The following is a 20,430-nucleotide window of genomic DNA, read 5'->3' on the forward strand; positions in this document are numbered from 1 at the left end:
CTCTATGGAAAGTTCCTTTGTATTGGTTTTAGGCTTTTGTTAACATTGTCGCCTAGTTTATAGTTAGTCCTGGTGTAACTTAAACTTATGCAAACACAGCTATACTGTTTTTTTTCATGTTACCAGAAGTCTCAAGTCAATCTGGTATTGCTCGCTAGTTGGAGCTTGTGTTATTTGTATAGCATGCAGTACCTTGGGTTTCCTGCAGTGATTCTAACTGCTTCAGAAATGTAAATAATGTGAAAACCAGGAGATGCCCGTGTGCTTCTTGTTTTGATACGCTGACTTAATTGTTTCCAATTTATTAAATTTAGTTTCAAATCTGTGTTTAGAATGCAAGCCTCTCAACAAATCCTTTTTTGAAAGAATAATGCCTGTTCATTATGCTTACTTTTAATCTATCAGCAGCAGGTATGTAATTGTAGGACTTCCCTAGTTTCCCCATTTGATTTAGATTCACTCACTTGATGGGCTTACAGGGAGGGAAGTTGTATATCAATAAAGAAACCACAGAAACAGGACTTTATTAGTGGTTTGTAACAGGCTCTAGCTGGCCTTAAAAGACCACATGTATTGTTATACCCATTCAGTGGTATGGAGAGATTAATTGTAATACACCTGAAGCTCCTCTTGGTAGATTTTTTTTCCATCAACTTGACTGTTTCAGCTGTAACAATGAAAGAAACCAAGAATAAGCAAAACTTCAAGTTGTTCTCTAACAAAGATCCCCAACTTTTGTCATAGTTGCATGTTTCCCAAGATTTCTGATGAATTTTTACAGGACTATACGTTTCCAAAGCAAGTTATACTTGACCTGTCATTAAAATAGTGGGAAAAATTCTTTTCTGTTCAGTATCTGATTTGTTTGCCTGCTGTGGTTTACCAGCCCATTTCATGTTTTATGTGAAAACAAGCAGCTTTTAAACTTGTCTTTAAACTTGTCTTAAAACTTTGTTTCGAAGAAAACAATGTCTTCTGAAATCCTGCTGCTTCTACTTAATGTGAGCATTAGTATTCACATGGCATGTTATATGTAATATTCTAAAGCGGTCTTTTGTTTCATCTCATATTAGATCTGTGCTGTGTTTATACCTCCAAATATCCAAGTAGTTCTGTTCCATGAAGCACAATAGATTTAAATGGGAGTACACAGGCCCTACCTAGTATGTCTAAGCTCTCATTCAAAAATAATTGGTGTGGCAAACGTCACCATGGCACGTTTGACTTCAAAATAAAACTGACTGACTTGAAATTTGCCATGCTCATCAGAAATGTCTTTCTCCAGTCTTGAAAAAGAACTTTTTGGCTGTTTCAATCAATTTGAATCCCTCCCTCCCCCAGAAGATATGATTTTGCAAAGCATATGATGTACGGTCCTGTTGCAAGGATCAGTTCGTTGCTGTTCTCTGGAGTGGGACAGGTTAGAAGGATTACAGTGTAATTTAAACTATAAACAGGCTTTATGAGAAAAGATTGGTGATAACTTTCTAGACAGCTTACTTGTCGCTAAAACGGTCTTAACTTAGATTGTGTAGCTGTTGTTTATCCTTCAGCTAAAGCCAGAGGATGAGAGTAATCTACGTTCTGAAACACTGGCTGTTATTTCATATATTAATTTCATACTTATCCTGAATTTAAGTCTGAACAAAAATGTAGTTGCAAGAACTTCTCAATTTGGTAACAGCGAGATGGCTGAATTGTAACTTTTCCAAGACTAATTCTATACCGCATTATGTGTATATTCTTCCCACGTATATTAGGAATCTGAGATAGATTAAATAGTCAATTGTGAATAGAGAGAGGTAGAGAACGTAAAGAATTAAAGCCTGTTTAGAGAGATTTTTTTTGTTGTTCTGTTGTCTTTGAAGATAACAGCTGTGAAATCCATCAATTTATTTGATATGTGAAGCCCTTTGGAAATAGCAGCAGACTTTGTGAGTTGCTCCAGGAATTTCAAAACGGGTCTTAAATGTCATAAGTCTCTGTAGGTGGAAATAATTGGTAAATCCAAATATTGTTCTATCAAGGGCTTTTTGTTATTGTAGCTTATCTCTTTAATATGCACAGTTTAACTGATGGAATTATGCATATTTAAAGACCAAGCCAATAAATAGGTGGTCAGACCAATTGCTTGATTTTGGTGCCATCCAGCAGTCATTGCAGTAATGGCATCACATACCTTACCAAGACACTGGTTATCTTGCATACTTTTGAGTCTTGCCTACATTTAGACTTAATTCCCGAGCTTTTCAAAACTTGAACAGCTTTACTTGTTTGAATCTTCTCCTGATTCCATGCCCTTAGCTACTGACCTCATCTTGAATGCCAAATCCTTTGTCTAATGCCACCTTTGGGGCAAGGTTTTAGTGAAAGAAGCAAACATCCTGGTATGTTGGTAAGGACTATTGTTTTAAAGACTTTGGACTATGGAGAAGGGTGAGGTATCAGAACTAGCACTGTCCTTTAGTACTAAGTCTTTGACATGGTGTTTCCCAAAATGCAACCGTATTTCCATTTCGGATGCAAATTTCTTTGTTGTTTGGACTTTTATCTCCTGTTGATAGGAGGCTGATACTCCTAGGTTGATACTTGATACCAAAACCATGACTTGTTTTATGCAGAAGCAGAAATCCAAAGAAACTGAAATGACAGCATAAGTGCTGACCTTTTCCTGTCATTTTTGGCTTAACTTTTGGTATGAAGTTGTAAAACCCAGTCTCAAAATGCTGTGTACAAAACTTACTTAATCCCATACTCCTAACAACAGCTAATGCAGTTTAAATGGTGTTGCTTCATGTCCCTTTATTTGATTGAAGTAGGTTGGAAGAGCATTTTGCTACACTTTTCCTCTTGTCCTGGCAGTGTGTGAAAGGTTTTATGCCAGTTTTAAGTACAAATGGTCTTATACTTAACAGTAAGATGTATTAGTCCATTAACTTTGTTCTAAGCCTTTAAAGAAGACTGCTTGCTCCCTTGCTGGTCATCACTGACATTTGGCATTCTGTCAGCAGCAGTGGAGAAAGCACTGCAGCTGAACATTCTTTTCTTTGCTCCTGATTAGATGCATGGCTGCCTGTAGCTGAAGTCTTATCTGATGGGGTATAAATACTGGAAGTTATGCAGCTAATAGTTTAAGTGCCAGATTTGGCATCTCTGAAGGCCTGAACCTTTGCAGAGTTCAGGGAAGCTACTCTTTGAAATGGACGTTACACTAATATCAAGATTGCAGCTTACTTGAAATTAAAGGACTGAGCACTGCTTTAAAATTGTTTGGACCACTGCAGAGGTCGTGTGCTCTGTTCTCCTCAGCAAAGATGATGCAGTTCTTGGTGTAATCTTTGTTTGAATATTCTGCAGTTCTTGTGCTTGAGGTACCAATTTCTGTCAGGAAGATTCCAGGGCCTTTGCCCTCCTCTTCCCCCGTCTTCTTCTGGCTGTGCTTTGTGCCTATGTGTGTTCCACCCACCCCTTTGAAATTCAGCTCTTATTTATAAGCTCCAGCTCTCGTCTCCTTTTATTTCAGTCAGAACTGATGTTGTATTTCACTGGTGAAGTGTTCAGCACCATATGTAACAAGTTAGTTCAGCGTGGAAACAAACTCTTGGCTTGCTTGCTTTCCTTCCTCTGTAGAGATGCTGTTTTTAATGCTGCTAAATTTAAAATAAAGTATGTGGAAGTGGGATTTCAGACTCATTTTTAAAACATTAAATCAAAGTCAAGATTTAAGTCATACTGTTTGAAACTTGCTATGGATATTCCTTGTTGTACCTCTGTTATCTTGTTCCTCGCTTCCACGTACGTTATGTTCAGTAGCAATTCTGACAAACATAACGCAGTTGTGTCATGATCTGAGAGAGCTTCATCCCAGTCACCTGTCCTTTGTCTGGCTATTTCTCCATCTGTCTTAAAATCTCATCTCATCTCACCTCCTCCTTACCCCGTTGCCTTTTTGGTGCTGGTTTTTAGCAACTGTTCTAAAAAAGCTGTGCTTTTCTTTCTTACAGTTGTAAGGGAGGTACTATCCCAAAGAAAGTGTATAAATACTGATGTTTTTGTCCCTGGTAGCTTTGTTTATTCTCTGAGAAATTATAAGTCTTTGATGATTAAGGATGGCAGTGAAAGCCATTTTTTGAGTGGCACAGTGCCTGTTTTTAAATTGCATAATTTTGCTTTGAAAGAGTGACAACGTAAAGGAAAGAAAAAGTGTAATGAAAATCCTCCAAGTTCTCTTGGCTGCATCATATCAGAAGAATGACTAATCGCATTAACATAGCTAGATTTGAAATAAATGCTGCGTTGGCTAAAATTTGCCTTAGCGGCTCACCTAATTTGCACTCTGGAGTAACTCTCCAGCAGGATCCAGAGGAAACAAACAGAGGGGAAGGGATTTACAGTCAGCCTCTTCTGACTGAGCCATGTCTCTAGCAGTCTCACCAAAGGAACTTCAGCAGCGTGGGCACTGGGGCCTTGCCTGTGTTTTAGGGATGGTAGACTGAATTTGTTGGTTTTAAAAGCAAGAACTTCTCACTGCCAAACTCTCTAAGGATGATTCACCTAATGTTATAAAAGCTGTGTGAAACAAATGGTGTCAAACAAAGCCACATTGGGTGAAAGGACTTCAAACTTCACATCCTTATGGATCAAGCCAAATATATAAATTCTAGTTTGATTCCTCAATCTTAACTAAAAGCACAGACTGTTAATAAGCTTTCTACATGAACTTATTTCTAAATCAACTTTGCTTTATTTAAATATATGTTTATATTTAATTGAGTAATTTCTATTGGAAGAAAGTAATCAGAATTAATTTATTGTCATGAAAGTTTTGCTTTTTAAGTTCCTTGATGCTTTATCTTCCCACGGAATTATGTATCAACAGATATAGCTCATCTGCAGCTGTGACACATTATGGGAAAATTAAAACCTAGGTTTAGAACTTTTCTGTATTCACTACAGTGAATTTAGTACATTCAGTGTACTGAAGCTGTTCTCACAGTCTGGGTCAGAAGATGTGCTGGGAATTCTTGGTGTTCTGAATCTGTAGCAGTATAGACTCTGGCTAATTTTTTGTCAGTTCTAGTTATTACATTGACCAAAGGGAAAACTCTCTATATGCATGCAAATACCCTTAAAGGATTTTCATTTGAAAGGAAAGCTTTTTCAACTGAGAAGTAACATGTAACGTAGTGGGACTGAAGTCTGATGCAGGAACTAAAAGTAAGCAGCAGATACTTCTATGTTAAAATTACTTATTTTCCTCAAGTGAATGGGAGTTGCATGTCCTTCTGGGATTTATCAAATTGTCCTACATGTAGAGTTCAGATTATCTTTGTAATTGCGGTGTCTTAACAGTCTTCGTGAACTTAGTTTAGGTTTACATTAAAATTTAGTATTATTGTTGGGAAGAACTATGTGTATTCTTAGAGAATCCTCGTCTGGATGAGAAATTAGCTCATGAAAGGATATTTACTGACAAAGGTGAAAGTACCACAAAATACGTTGTAATTTTTTTCATGTAGATTGAGGTTGTACATTGTAATGCTATATATTTCAGCAGTAAATAATTAAAGTTGGTGATAAAAAGGCTGCAGTGCTCCAGCATACTGTGGAAACATCTGACCTGAGCTCAGGCGTATGTTTCAAAGCCAGCTAGAATCTTTGATGTGAAATTTCTTTATAGCTTAAGATTAGGTGCCTGGTTGCTGTAATTATGTATTAGATTTGATCTGTTAAGCAGTGGTTTGTATAAGTTGGTCACAAGGACAGAATACTGATATAAAATTGCTTTTTCAAATCTAATACGAGTTCTGATGTTGTACATTAAAGTGAATAGGAATCGTTCTATCAGATATTTCACTCCTTAGTTACTTAGTCACAGATTATGCTGTCAGACCTTCAGAAAAAAGCAAAATTTAGGGGGAAAAAAAACCACCCTTATTTTCCCCTTTAAAGTGTGTTTTTTAGAATTCTGTGTATTCATCTTGTATTTGATAGTTCTCTTTATGGGCATGAAAAAGTGAAAAACGGTGCTTTTTGATTCACCTCTCTTAAATTGGGTAGATGTGGAATTGATATAACCATAGAAATCAATGTAGAGTCAAGATAAAAGCTGCTTTACTTGTGTTACTTTAAAGTTCAGAGCAGTGTCCCTGTTACTAAATCCAATTTTGTGTGTGTGTTTCTTTGTTCCCCTTGCTCCTGGAAATCATGACCATATGACCTTCATTTAGAAACTGCCCTGGGGAATGATATTTAGAAAGGTCTAACTTGTGGAGATTGCCAAGTTGCTTCCTGCGTATAGAGCATGTCTGTGAAGCTTTTACATGTTTTCCTTAAACAGCCTTACTTTTTATTGGTCCTGTCACTTGATATTTCCCTTACTTGAAGTGGCTACTTGTGTTTCTGAATGTGGGCAGATTCAGCCATCTTCTGACAGTGATGCTTTCAGGTCCCTGTGAACCTGCACGAAACCTCATGTGGTTTAAGCTTTGTGGAATTCCTAGAAATCACAATTTTCAGGAGTCTGAGAACCAAATCCTACAGACTGTAGCAGTTTAAGTGCTATTTAAAAACCCTGTGAGCAGACAAACTTATTTGTGTTGGTGATACAAGTATAGTTTTTATTACCACTGTTCAGATGGTGAAGTGTAGAGACTTTGGTTCAAAAACTTTTGAATGCATCTCACATAGTGGGAATCACTTCATTTTAGGATACATCAAAGTCCTTTTCCTACAGAGTGAATTACTGGACAAGTAAGAAGAAATACCAATAGCGGAAGGTCATTCTAAAATGAAAAGAATCTGTTCTGAAGCAACAGTGGCTTCTTTAACAGAACGTTTCACAGAATGCATGGGCTGGCTTGTGCAGTTAGTTACATGACATTACAATAAGTTCATTTCTTTTCTCACGCAGTGGTTTTTCCTATGAATTTCTTTGGTTTATTTGTGGCTTGTCGGCACCACTGTTGAGTGTTATGGTCACACACATGGTGTACTGATGGGTACTGATTTATTAAAGGAATAATTGCAACCTACATTTACAGAATAGTTGACTTTTCAGCAGGACAAGATTATATAGGACTCCTGGCATAAAGACATTTTAAGTTTTATGCAATAAGTACAGTCCGATTCTTGTATTAACTTGGAATATGATTTTGGCAAAGAACTGTGCTTGTAGTGCTCTTATGTAATGTGAGGATCTTGTTCTTTGTTCTTAGTTAAGAAGGCACTGTTTGAATGTTGATACAGACTTGATCACATTGAGCTCATCTCCCACCAAATGCACTAAGATTTGGTGTCGCTTTTACCCTGGGCATAAATGTTAAGGAACCAAATCTGATACACCTCTGTTTATCAGAATACATTGCTATGAAACAGCCTGTTTGGTGTCATAATTGTTGAATCTGTTCATCTCTGGAAACTCAACTTTCCACTTGACCAGGCAGGATTATGAAATACACATCAAGAGGAGACTGAAGCTCTATATAGTCAAGAGAACAATATTTAAGTCTGTTTTTCACACAAATAGTGGTGCATTCAGTGAAAATTATCAGGTTATTTTCTTGTCCCAGAGTCTAGGCTGGGAGGTATCTCTAATGTACTCTGTTTTATCTTGATGTGTAAAATCTTTTCATTGCTGTTAACTGGATTTGGACTTGTTTTCTTCCATGTTTTCCTACTATCCTCAGTAATCCTGCTTTAAAATATGATGAGGCTCTTGAAGGAGACAGCATTTCTACTACTTCAGAAAGAGGAGTACTGCATTGGGTCTCATGTTCGTAGTATCCAACTCAAGTCTGTTAGCCAGACAAAAATTAAATGTATTTTGTATCAGGCAGTAAAGTTGGCTGAAGTAAGAAAATGCTATTTCTGATGGATCTGTTGTTTCTGGAAGTTAACCCTTTGTAAATATGGTACTAACTTTATGGTAGCCATAAACTTGATTAATGTGTTGAGGTGGCTCGTTCTTGTAAGATGGTGGATGTAACTTCTGTGTAGTCAACTTGTATTTTTACTCACATTTACAACCTGTTGGACTCCAGCAGAGACATGCTGATTTAATTGTTTTGGTTTGAGTCCTGCTGTATGGAGCTCAGAGATTGATTGCTCGTGGTACTAGTTTGCATCAGGATCCTTTCTAGCTGAATATATCACCTGATCCCTAACAGTAACTGAGGATTCAGAGGGTGGTGCAGGAAGTGGGGAAGGGCCTTGCCATTGACGCTCTATCAATCCCAGCTTCTTTGACCCCCTAATGCATGTAATCACTTACCACATCCCATATTACAAGAGTAATGACTGTATTTCTCCTCAGGGGCTGGGAGAAAGCTGAGAAGCTTTGGTTTGTTGTTTTCAACTCTATTTGTTAGTGAAGCTGGAAACCTCTTACAGGTGCCTGAGTAAAGTGCTGCTTGCTCTTTCTCTGCTGTCAGAAGGCAAGGATCTCTTTTGTCGTAGTTTGCCTTTCAGCCTCCACAGTCTCAGCTATCTGAGAAAGGGACATCTGGAATCTGTCTCTTTGTACCCAGGAGCATTAGATTTTGATAAATAAAACTTCACTGTTGCTAGCAAATATCATTTTCTGATGTTTGAATTCTTGTAGCAAGTCTGTTTTGTACTGAAAGTTTTCCTTTTACACTTATGTTCTGTGGTATGCATTGCCTGCCTCACAGGTGGCCCTTCACCAGCAAGTGTCAGTCTTTTCCATTCCTTCAAGAGGTTACACAGAAAGTCTTGTCTTGCAAATGCTTGTTATCCTTCTGGTCTCTTACAGACCCTGTACTGTGTCTTCAGTATATGGAGTATAACATGACAATAATCCAAATGGCCTACTGCCACATGGGATTTGTTTTCCTATTCCATTTCTTATTAATGGTGTCATCTTGGTGGCTTAGTCTTCACTGAACTTTCTCAGGTTTGTAGTTTATTTGTTCACTCATGAGCTTTGCAGACCTGCTGGGGATTAATAATATCTGTAGTTAAGCCCACAGGGAGCTTGCAGATCCCCAGCTCACGAGTATTTAGCATGTTAGCATACACTTGGTCTTAGTAAGAATCTTGTGTGTGTGTTTTGCCCAATAGTTGAAGTAATTAAACTGAACTGTGTTGCTTTGCACAAGCTTTTGGAAGCAGTGTTGAGAAACTGAATTGGAAACTGATGCTGTGCCATGTGGAATCCATCACAAAAGTGATTTCTGTGATGGTGAAAGGGTTAATTTTCCTCAGAGAGATGAGTTTTGGAACTTCTCAAGCTCCTTAACACAAATGCTTGGAAGGGCAGTGGGCAAAATCAAAGCTATTTCTGGCTATCACTTAAAACAATTTGTTTTTAACCCGGGAAAAAGATTGTGTAACTAGATTTGAAATAAATGAATCTTACAGGTCTCAATGAAAAAGTAATTGCACCAAGTTCCTTAAAACTGTGTGCCTTCTTATTGCAAGGAAACAAATGGGAGCTCTAGGGAGAGCAGGACGTAGATTGTATTTACCCAGTAGTAGAAATGGAAGCCATCTTTATGCACTATGACTCAATAGCAAATGAATAGCAGTTAGGACAAGTCGGTGAAAAGCCTGCTCTTTGCATCTGCTGTCACTTGCAGATCATTTTCCTGCCACACAACTGTATGGATAGAGTGATGCATAAGCTGGGACTCTGGGATGCTTTTCTCATGTCTGTGTGCTAAGGTTACTAAAAGCTTGTCTGAGTTACTTGCTTGAAGCAGAATTGCAGTTCTGTTACTAGTTTGTTTTTGTTTTTTTTCTCCTCCTGTAGCACTTAAAACTTCAATCTCTAGATGAAATGTGGTGCATGTATTAAACAACTGGAGTTTAATTCTACAGGATTTTTGACCTGTTGACTCTTTGCTTATGCTTGAGTTCTTTCTTCCCCATTGGGGTAGTTTGTGCACTGCCCTCTAAGTGATTGCTTAGCCTCAGCCAGTGAATGGGGATAACATCACTCAGTCATCAAATTGTACCCTACAAACTTATCCAGGCAAAAGGGATGATCTTGGTAGTATGTTCCCTGCATTTGTGTTTTTTCCCCTTTGAAGGCTCCACAGGTAGCAGCAGTTTGGCCACAGATGTTCTAGATGTCAGCTACTGACTTGCAATGCAAGGGACGTGCGTGCAGATAGCTGCTCCAGCACAGGCATCTGTATTAGATGTGTGAAGAGATAGAAACAAATGCAGATGTTCCGGTAGTTGTCACTGACCAAGTGGATATAGCAGATCAGTATAGCAGTTTGTTTCTGAGTTCAGCTGGTGATAGAGGCTAAAGTGTGATTTACTGTTATTTGTGATTAAAGTTGTTAGAATTCTAGAGTGAAAGGATGTCTTACGTGAAGTTTATTTTAAAGAGAAAATACAAATCCAGTCTCAGAAGGGAAAGTTCATTATGAAAGAACAAGATTTCAAGAATTTGCTTTTGTGTTGCTACAAAAGCATAACTAAAAACATCAGTTCTTCCTGAGCATTACCCCTTACAAAAATTGCCTGGGGAGGCTTAGTCTCAAGGGAGTCTTTTTTTCAGGGTCTAAGTATAGCATTGCAAGTTAGCAATATCCTCTACTTTTCCATGAAGACTTAAATCTCTTCTGCTGTCAATGAAGTAGAAGCGTCATATATGCATATTGCAGCAATATCCTGGTTAACATCAAGATCTTTTCTTCAACTAAGACAGGCAGAAATGGCTTAAAAATACAAGTTGTTTTTGTCAGAGAGTAGTACAAGCATACTACCCACCATTCTCCTTTTAAATATACTTGACTTCAAGTTAATATTAAATATAGCTTTCAGTATTGGTTACAAATACCAGGATGCTCTTGCATGGTTTGCTTCTGCATACCTAAAGGAGATGGTTTGAAGAATCTGATCGTCTGTTTTAGATAGCATGGTTTGCAACTTGTGTTTGGGGATCGTTTGTTGTAATGCTAACAACCAAATCTTCCCTTTTCAATATGTGCCCTGAGTAACTTAACCAAGTAGTTCAGATCTGACAGTTGTGGTATCCACCTGGTTTGCATCTAACCAAAGTTTGAGGATGTTGCTGTGCCAGAACTTACTCTAACGGGTCTTTTAAAGAATTTTTTTCTACTGTTCTTCAACTGCAAGTGGAAATCGCGTTCCTTCCAACTTCATGAGAACTTAGTTACCATTTTTTTTCAGAAGAACACCAGTAGAGCTGTGAATGACCAGCCTATAACAAAACAAAAAAGGCTGTGATATTCCCCTGCCTCCCTGGTTCCTCGAGAGCTTTAATTATGTTCGGTTTCTGTAGCAAAGCCCTACCTAGCCTTTCTTCATTTTAATATACTTCAAAGAAAACAGCCCTTTCAGATCTGCTGCCCAGTGATAAAGCAGATGAATTGGGTGACCTGATGTGTGCCAGAGGTCTTCTCGTAAAGGATCTGGTATGTTTTACCTAATTAGTAATGGAGGGAGAGCCTCCGTGCCCTCGATTAATTGAGTCCATGGACTGAAAAAATGGGGAATTGGGAGAGGAGTTAAATCTTTCTCCCACTCCCTTACACTTGGTTTAAAACCTGCCAATCCTCTGGATAATTAATCGACTTTATAAACATCAACCCTAGTTTTTGGTCAGGGAAAGTATTAAATGCTTGATTTTAAAAAGTAAAAACAAAATCCCATACCCCACCAAAGAAGGACATCTGTTTCTAACTTCAGCTTTTTATTTTTTTTTTTTATCTTTCATTTTTTTTTTGTTGGTAAATCTCCTAGACAACAGCAGTTCTGTAGAGAGTTTAAATATGAAGGAATGGCAGGACGGGCTAAGGGCACTTCTACCGAACATTAACATCAGCTTTGGTGGACTGCCCAATGCTTCCTCCCCCTCCAACGCCAACCACAGTGTACCAACGTCCAACACTGCCACCACCGACAGCCTGAATTGGGACAGCTCTGGCAGCTGGATGGACCCCGCAATCATCACAGGTAATCGTTTCTCACTCCTTCAGCTCCGCTGGCAAACCATCCAATGGGTGTTTGGCACAAACTTGATTTACGTCTGGAAAAAAAATGAAGTCAGTATGCGGTGGTCTCTTCCAGCTTCCAACCACAAAACCTCCAGGGTTCAGGAATGTGTGGAACCTCTAGGTATAAAGTGTCGCCTGACCTGTTGCTGTGCATGCCTGGGACCTTTGCAGGCGGTCAGGATGATCAGTGCTTATCTATAGGGTCAACCTAGGTGTCCCTTCCACTGGATGGCATGTCCGGTATGTGCGTCGCTGGTCCTGAGGCACTGAAGATATTAACTGGACTTTCCTATTTAAAAAGGGACGTACTCCACTTGTTTATAAAGCTCTCTTTTATAAGGCTGTCTGGTTGTGTTTCCCTGCTAGAAAGGCTGAAGCATGAGTCAAGTAGACAGAGTAGGAACTGAAGCACGCAGGGTAGTAGTAGGGGATCAGCATGGTAAGGTTGTAGAAGCAGGGATGCAGTTGCTGCACAGAATGCTTGATAGAAAAAGTGCTCTGAAGGGAAACTTTCTCCTACCTGGATTTAATGTTAAATGTTTTATGGGCAGGGTACTTATAACAATGTAAAATGCATTCTTTGTACAAACTAATAATGTTTTCTCATTGTTGCTTTGTGTTAGGTTAAATTGACCTCCTTCATGCTCAGCTTTTTGCTTCTGCTCTGACTTGTCCGTATCCTGTTTTTTCTTCTCTTTGTAGGTATCCCAGCCTCCACAGGAAACAGTTTAGACACCCTTCAAGATGACAATCCTCCACATTGGCTAAAATCTCTTCAGGCCCTCACAGAGGTGGATGGCCCCAGTGCAGCACCGTCACAAACACACCACAGTAATCCCTTCAGCACACAGATCCCTCTGCACAGAGCCAGTTGGAATCCCTACTCTCCTCCTTCAAACCCAACCAGTTTCCATTCCCCACCCCCAGGCTTTCAGACAGCCTTCAGACCCCCCAGTAAAACCCCCACAGATCTACTACAGAGCTCAGCGCTGGATCGTCATTAGGGAAAGGAAGAAAAAGAAAACCAACGTTAGAAATGCAGGAAGTGTCCCACCCTGACTCCTCCCCACACCCACCTACTGTTCCCTGTCATATCTTTCTTTCTGAAGAATCCAGTTCCTGATCAAACCTCCCTCCCCCCCCCAAATGCACTGCCATCACAGGGTCGTGGCTGGATCTTTTTCATTAAGTTACTGCTGAGCCAGTGTTTGAAATGCACTGTTGGAAATAATTTTCTAAACATTCTAAGGGAGAAAAAAAAAAAAAAAGAGAGAGAAATCAAAATGCAGTCTCAATGCTTAAGGAGAATATTACTGTCTTAGTCTTTTGCACACGAGTATTCCTGCCTAGTGGAAAAGCGTCAGCCTACAGTAGGGGATAAAATTCCATGCAGAACCAAATGCAGAAATACAGCAAAGGTATTTAATTTAATTGAAGTTACTGAGCATGTGGGGCGAGCAGTGGCCTACCATTTATTTAGCATTCAGTGTGGCATTACACAGGGAAATTGCTGGGTTGTAGTTTTGTTTTCCTGCTCAGAAATGAGGCCTTTGCGTCACTCCGTCAGAGGTGCGATGCGAGGCGCGTTGGAAACCAGAACTCTTATAGCGCTGAGTAAACGGCGTGTTGCTGAAGAGTGGTTTAGAGACAGGAGAATTAAGGTGTTCTTTTCTTTTTTGGTCTTTAATTTTGGCTTTAGATTTCAAGTAAACTTTTAATGTTTTAAAAGTATTCACAGATTTAATACCTAGCGTATACATAAGGTAATTATAAGCAGCTGAAACACGAGTGATATTTACTTCAGTCTTTCTGTCTCCTCTGTCGATCTCTCTCTTTTTTTTTTTTTTTTTAAAGAAAATAAAACCCACAAAGATTCACCTGATTGGGGCACTCTGGGATAGCACTGCATTGGGGCCACATGATCATCATCAGGAGCAACCTCTGACCTCCTCTGCCTGCAGCTTTTACTTAACCCTGTAGTTTCTGGACGTTTGTGCAGTATTGAAAAGACAGGAAAAAAGAAACAGATAAACCTGGTTATAACCTGACGCTAAAACTAAAACCAAGGAAATGTACCTCTTTCTTCAGAATTAAAACTAAAATCTTAAATAAAACAGAGAACTTGATGATGACTTTGTGTTGGCCTTTCTTTTTTTAAGAAACTTGGGTTTTGAAGCATTGCATCTGGTAAAACTGTATATTCTTGCATGGTTCCTTCCTCCAATTCATCTGAAGTGGAGCAACTTTTCCATTGAAATACTGCACTGTGTGATAACTTTTGTACCAAAGGATGGAAAACGCGTAGAATTGTTACATTTTTGAAGGGATTCTGATGTATTTACTTGTTATAATAGCTGGAGAATGCCTTAAACCCTTATTGGCATCATTTTAAATCTGAAACACGGAACGGTGAAGTTTACACTTTCTCAATTGGACATACCATGTCACTTGGGACAGACAGAATATAATAATGCCTCAACACATGACAAGAATCCTAGTTAGAACTTGCATCCTTGTTTTAAACAAAGGTGTGAAGTATTTTCACTGTGCAGCAGGGCCTGAAGTCTTAGCTGACAGATCTCCAACAAGCTCTTCTATTTCTAGCTGGAGACCTGCTCTGATACTTAAAACCAGCAGCCTTGTGACTGAGGTGCTGTGTTTAATCTTTCAGAGCCCAGTTCATGGGGATGGTTGGGGAGCCAGAACTAGAAATGCCTGAGCAGAAGGATTTCTCACCTGTACAGCTTGGTCTGGCTGCCTTCCACAGGACAGAGCAGAGCCCTGAACCCTAGGCTGGCAGGGGAATGAATCTTGTGTCCGGTGCTGATTCCTGCACAACTGGACATTTCACTTTGTTCAGCTGCGTGGGCCTCTGCTGGTTCCTCCTGAGGTTTTTTTGTTGTTTATGGACTGTTTGTTCCTACCGCAAGAAGTTCTGTACAGGCACTTTATTGAAAGGAGGGAGTTCGCGTGTCTGCTTCATATGTGTAATCATCTCAGTGTTTGGCCTGCCTTTCTTGTTGTGTGTATTATGAACATCTTCAGTACTTCCTTGCGTGATAACAAGACCAGTGCTTGGCTAACTGGGCTGTGGTGGAGATGAAATTGGAGAAAGAGAGAATGGATCGTACACCTCCAAAATGAGTATGAACGTACGTTAAAGGAAGGAAGGGAGTTGTTAGCCAAAGAATTCTCTGTTCAGTTGTAGTAATTGTGGGTTCAGCAGTGCTGTGTTGATGCTGAAGGTTGATTTAAAAAGTAATCATCATCATCTTACAAGGAAATTGCATCTATCTGGAGTGACAGCAGAGGGTATAATGTCACTTCCTAGCTACCTACAAGCTCATACTGCTCAGAACTGAGGTGAGTTGTGCTTTGAGAGGTGGCACAGTGCTTCAAGGTCAGGGCCTTGGAGCTGTCACCCATCCCACCTGAAGGGGCCATAGGAAATTCTAACTCCTGAGGTGAGTGAATGCCAGCAGACAGGAAATCCTAGTGTGCACAGAGCAGAGAGGTGTGAAGTGCCGTTTGCTGGATGGTGCTACTTTACAGCTTCCAGCACTGTGCAGCTCTGGCTAGTGATAAGAATGCCTACCACTGATGTATTATCAGTCACTACTGTTGAACATATGGGTAGTAACTGTAAAAACTTGTGCTCCTTCCTTACCTCCTAAATCCCAGCGCCTCATTTTCCCTGCTTTGGAACATCCTACTGATGGGAAGCAGCTCTCGAATCCTATCTATGAAATATCATCAGAGCTTTGGGGTACGGTGTAAGAAACGGTGTAAACTCAGTACACTTTGATCTCATATACAGCACTTGAGAGAGTGAGATCTTCGTATTTCCTTCCTCCTGGAGTCTGCCCTAGGCTTATTGCTGTTATGTGACAAAAAATGGTTCAGGGTAGAGCTGATGTGGTGATACTGGTGTAGCATTACCAGGGCAGCAGCACTTAAAGCAGCAGTCTAGAAAGCTTGTACTGACACAGTGTTGCTCTATTCTTCTGGGGACCATGAAGAATGTGTCTTGAGATTTCATAGCTTTAGCACCTGAATGTTACAGGTATTAATGCTAATCTCGCCCAGGTCTTCAGAGAGGGTCTGACAGTCCATAGCAGGCCAATAAGCTGAGCTTATCTGAGGAATGTAAAATTTTGACCAAAACTTGTTTAAATTATTTCTAAATAAGCATGCAGGCTGAGGTTTCACAGTGTGGAATCTTACCCTTAATGCCTTGTTATCAAGAACTGAGGATGAGTTCATTCTCTGTTCAAATAATAAGCAACTGATGGTGAAGTTTGTTTGGGATAGAAATTGCTTTCTCGTTCTGTTCACGAATTACCTGAAGCTTGTTTGTAGCTACCTTCCTTCTCCTTCCTCTTCTGACAAATGGCACCTTCCTAGGGCAAAGCTGATCACAGCTCTTCACAATCTCAGTTCTTTGCTGGACTGAGGCAAGGTGAGAAGGAACTGTGGTATAGATCGAGTGACTGATAGGGAAACCTGTGATAGAGCTGGGCTTCCTGCACTTACCCCATCTTCCTCCCATTGGCTTCATTCTCCTGCCAGTCTGAGATAGATTTTGAGGATGGTCTGCAGGTTCCTCCCTGCTGATGATCTGCTCTTGGAGCTTAGATTGCTTCTGAAATGTGCATCACCACAGTCTGCAGTGAAAGCAGGTGTCAATCTCTACGTAGCAAAAGCAAAAACATAACCCCGTTCCACTTCTTTTGCTTGGATCCAAGGAAATGGGAACTGTGAATGTGTCCCTGAATGTGGTTTTCTGGTTGGGATTTCTTGCATGAAAATCTCACTGGACAGAAGGGAAATTGTAATGAGATTCCACTGCGAACCATTCTGGTGCCCTGCCAGTGAGTGGGAGCACTGGGCAGCTCTGATGCTTACGGAGGTTTACCACAGTCTGTGCAGTCTGCCAAGTGCTGCAGGGCTGAGTTAGGCTCAGCTGGAAAAAGAGGGAGGGGGAAAACATCAAAGGTAGGGTATGAGCCAAAGGGAAACACAAGGTGCTTTCTGCAGCTTTGCTTGCTATGTGGGAATGAAAGGCTTTTCCCTCTTGTGGTGTGGTTGCTCCTAAGTGTCTGCTGCAGGTGATACGCTCTTCTGAAGGGGATCTGTGGAAGCTGTTACAGCTGCTGCCTCCCTGTTATCTGGTGGTGTGAAAAGAAGACACAGGAGGTGGAATGGGGAAAGACACCTTTATTAGGAGAAGTGTAATGCTTTCCTCTTGGCTGGTTATCTTTACACACTTGTCAATGCATCTTGCAAGTCCAAGACTGTTTGCAGGGATAGGAGGATGGTGCAGATTCTAAGCAACAACAGCCACCACCAAAACCCTTTACAAGGGCAACAACTTGCAAATACTCAGAATCATCTAATGACGTGGAGTCCTTGTTCCGGTAGCAGGCAGTGCTCACTCAGCCTTTACAAGAGCCCTAAACAGAAAATCTGACCTCTGTGTTTAAAACAGGGGCGTCTACACCTGCCTGTAGCTTCAAGTAGGGCCGTTCCACTTGGCTTTATGCATTTCCCCTGAGTGATGAGCTGAGAAGCTGCTAATATGGGAACTGCTTGAAACGTGCACTTCTGGACGGAGAGGGAGGGGAATAAAAGGATTGCATCATATAAGCCTTTCCATGTGAAGTGTCCAGTTTTCTCTGTTTGAAAACCCAGGTGCAGTAATTGGCTCTTGTGAACACTTTTCTGAGCTCTGTGGTGTTTTGAGGAAGAAAGAAAGGGAGAAGGGAAATAATCATCAAATTGAACGACGGTTTCAGCTTTCAAACGGGCCTCCCGCAAACGTTTGAGAGATTGTGTTCCGCACAGCTTCGGTAGTAGCCGGGCGGCAGGATGCGGGGCCGGTCGAAGCGGCCCGGTCCGTGTGGCGGCTGCAGGCGGCGGTGCTGGCGGCTCGGCGGGCTGCGGGGCGCTGCGTGCGGCTGCGATGCCAGCTGCGGCCACAGCCACGCTCCGGGGTGCGAGCCGCACTGGGGCAGGTGATGGGGGCTCCTGGGGAAAGCAAGGAGTGGGGACAGGCGGTGAGACGGCGATGGACCCCGCGGGAGCCCACAGCGCACAGCGATGGGCTGTGTAGCTACGAAAATGGAGGGGGTGGGAGACCGAACGCCCGTGCGATGCAGGCTTTGGGCTGGGATCGCTCTTCGCACCGGCTCGGCCGCCGGGGCGTGAGCGGCCGCGGTACCTTTGGAAGGCCGCGTTATTGCAGCCCGCGAACGCCCCCGGGAACACGGAGCTGGAGAGGGCCGAGAGGTGGTAATCGCGGCGGTGATGGTGCTTCAGCCTCCCGAAAGCCTTCCTGCCCCGCCGTGCAGCCCAGCCGTCGCTCGTCCGTCCCGCTCCGGGCTTCCTCCCGAGCCGCCGCCTGCGAGGGGGTGGGGGGAGAGATGCGCACGCGGCCGCTTCCCGCGCAGCCGCCCGTTCCCCGCTCCCCTCCCTCTGGAGCCGTGCGGCAGGTGGCAGCACCGGCCCTTCCCGCCCGGCCCGACCCGCCGCGCCCCGCACTCACCGCCCGCCGTTCCCCGGCCCCGGGCCGCGGCTCCTCCGCGCCCGCTCCCGCCAGCGGCACACGGCGAACGAGGCGGCCAGCGCCACGATGACGGCTCCGCTCACCAGCGCGGCGGCGACGGCCAGGCGGGAGCCCGCGGGCGGCGGGACGGCTGCGGGCAGAGGCAGAGCGCGGCGCTGAGCGGCGGCACGGCCGGGAACTGACAGCACCGGGGCGCTCCGGGGCGGAGGGCGGCCCAGGCGGGCTCGGGTAGCCCGTCTGCGAGGCGTTAGAGATCACTGAGTCATAGAATCGTTTCGGGTGGAAAGGAGCTTTAAAGGGCGCCTGGTCCAGCCCCCCTGCAATGAGCAGGGACACCTACGGCTCGATCGGGGTGTTCAGAGCCCCTCTAGCCTGACATTGGGTGTCAACACATGCCAGTGCCTCATCGCCGTGACTGAGGAAGACTTTTCCCTTTTATCCAACCTAACTCCTCTTTTAGTTTGAAACTGGTTCCCCTTGTCTTGTCCCAACAGGCCCTACTAAAGAATCCATCCTCTTCCTTCTTACAGCTCCCCCCAGAGCCTTCTCCATGTTGAACAGCCCCAGATCTCAGCCTGTCCTCAGATCATTTCTGTGGCTCTCCTCTGGACACACTCCTACAGGTCCACGTCTCTCCTGTGCTGAGGACTCCACATGTGGGTGCTGTACTCCGGATGAGGTCTTACAGCACAGAGCAGAGGGGCAGGATCACCTCCCTCACCTTGCTGGCCACGCAGCTTTCAGTTGGCTCTCTGGGCTGTGAGGGCACACTGCTGGACATGTCCAGCTGCCATCAGCCAGTAGCCCTGAGTCCTTATAGGCAGGGCTGTGCTCCATCCCTACATCCTCCAGCCTGTTCTGACAGTGGGGTTTGCCTCAACCCAGTGCAAGACTCAGCACTTGGGTTTGTTGAACCTCATGGAGTTGACATGTGCCCACTGCTCAGCCTCAGACTGCTCAGTGCCCTCAGGTGCCTTGCCTTGTGATCAGACAGTGAAGGGAAGCTAAGGGTGCAGGTCTTTTTGTCACTGAAGAAATCTCTGCGTTAGTTGATGTACAAATGCAAGACCTGCTTAGAGCTGGGAAGATAAGATTTGCTAATGAGCCTTTTACTGCAAAACAATTTGAAAACGATGGCAATAAAGTTCGCTGCTTTTATTTTGCCCTGATTGCCTTCCTTCCTTGCTTATCGCCAGGTTTTACAGTTCTAGATTGAAGGCAAATCAACTTTATTTGTATTTAAAGAGCAATTGTAGGGGCTGAGCCCAAGCATCCAAACCTTACCACAGGTTTCCTCATAGGAGGTTTTGGAAAGGGCTCCTGATTCTTTAACTCCCAGCGGCCAATGTGATCAATAGTTCATGCATAGCTATACTGTATTTACACTCACTTGTTTTTGCTTATTGCTGCAAAAAGAAATAGCTTTATTGAGGGCAATTTTCCAGAAATTATTTTATGTTGCACACAATTGAGTGCATGAGAGAAAGCCTTCTGAGGAATAGACTTTGCTCTTTTGTTACTAAGCCGTTAGTTCTTGATGAGCTCCTAACAAGAAAAAGGATCGGGGCTGTTAGAAGTTTTGCATGTGTTGGGTTTTACAAGCTTCTGCTTTCTTCCCCCATTAAATGTTTTGGCTGCAAGCTGGGAGACCTGGGTCTGTACCTGTTACTTCTGCGCCAGTTCTCTCACCTGAAGCACCAGGTACAGGCCACAGTACAGGAAAGATGTGGAGCTTTTGGAGGTGTCCAAATGAGGGCTACAGAGATGGAGGAGGGCCTGGAGGGCAAGGCACATGGAGAGCAGCTGAGATCCGCTGGGTGTCTCCCCTGAGGGGAGGTCTGATGGCGGCTGCAGCTCCTCACAGGGAGCGGA

At 42.7% G+C, this 20,430-nt stretch overlaps 1 protein-coding gene and 1 long non-coding RNA gene across 10 annotated transcripts in view; one reads left to right on the forward strand and one right to left on the reverse strand.

Annotated features, from left to right (window-relative positions):
- Nucleotides 1-13,841, forward strand: part of CNOT4 (CCR4-NOT transcription complex subunit 4) — a 66,698-nt gene extending 52,857 nt beyond the window's left edge. For 5 of the 9 annotated variants that reach the window (XM_015859283.1, XM_015859263.2, XM_015859272.1 and 2 more), the window contains 2 exons: nt 11,740-11,952; nt 12,696-12,997. In XM_015859283.1, coding sequence (XP_015714769.1) covers nt 11,740-11,952; nt 12,696-12,997 — 515 coding nt within the window. Of the gene's footprint in view, nt 1-11,739; nt 11,953-12,695 lie in introns of all 9 variants that reach the window. The other 4 variants (XM_015859316.2, XM_015859325.2, XM_015859337.2 and 1 more) reach the window with 2 other exon arrangements.
- On the reverse strand, nt 13,827-18,512 carry LOC116653340. The gene is made up of 2 exons (XR_004306945.1): nt 18,214-18,512; nt 13,827-18,020 (listed from the first exon to the last, which is right to left on the reverse strand). It is a non-coding gene; the product is annotated as an uncharacterized LOC116653340 (long non-coding RNA).
- Between the last annotated feature and the right edge of the window lie 1,918 nt (nt 18,513-20,430).

This window comes from Coturnix japonica, chromosome 1, assembly GCF_001577835.2.
Source record: "Coturnix japonica isolate 7356 chromosome 1, Coturnix japonica 2.1, whole genome shotgun sequence".
Taxonomy (NCBI): Eukaryota; Metazoa; Chordata; class Aves; order Galliformes; family Phasianidae; genus Coturnix; species Coturnix japonica.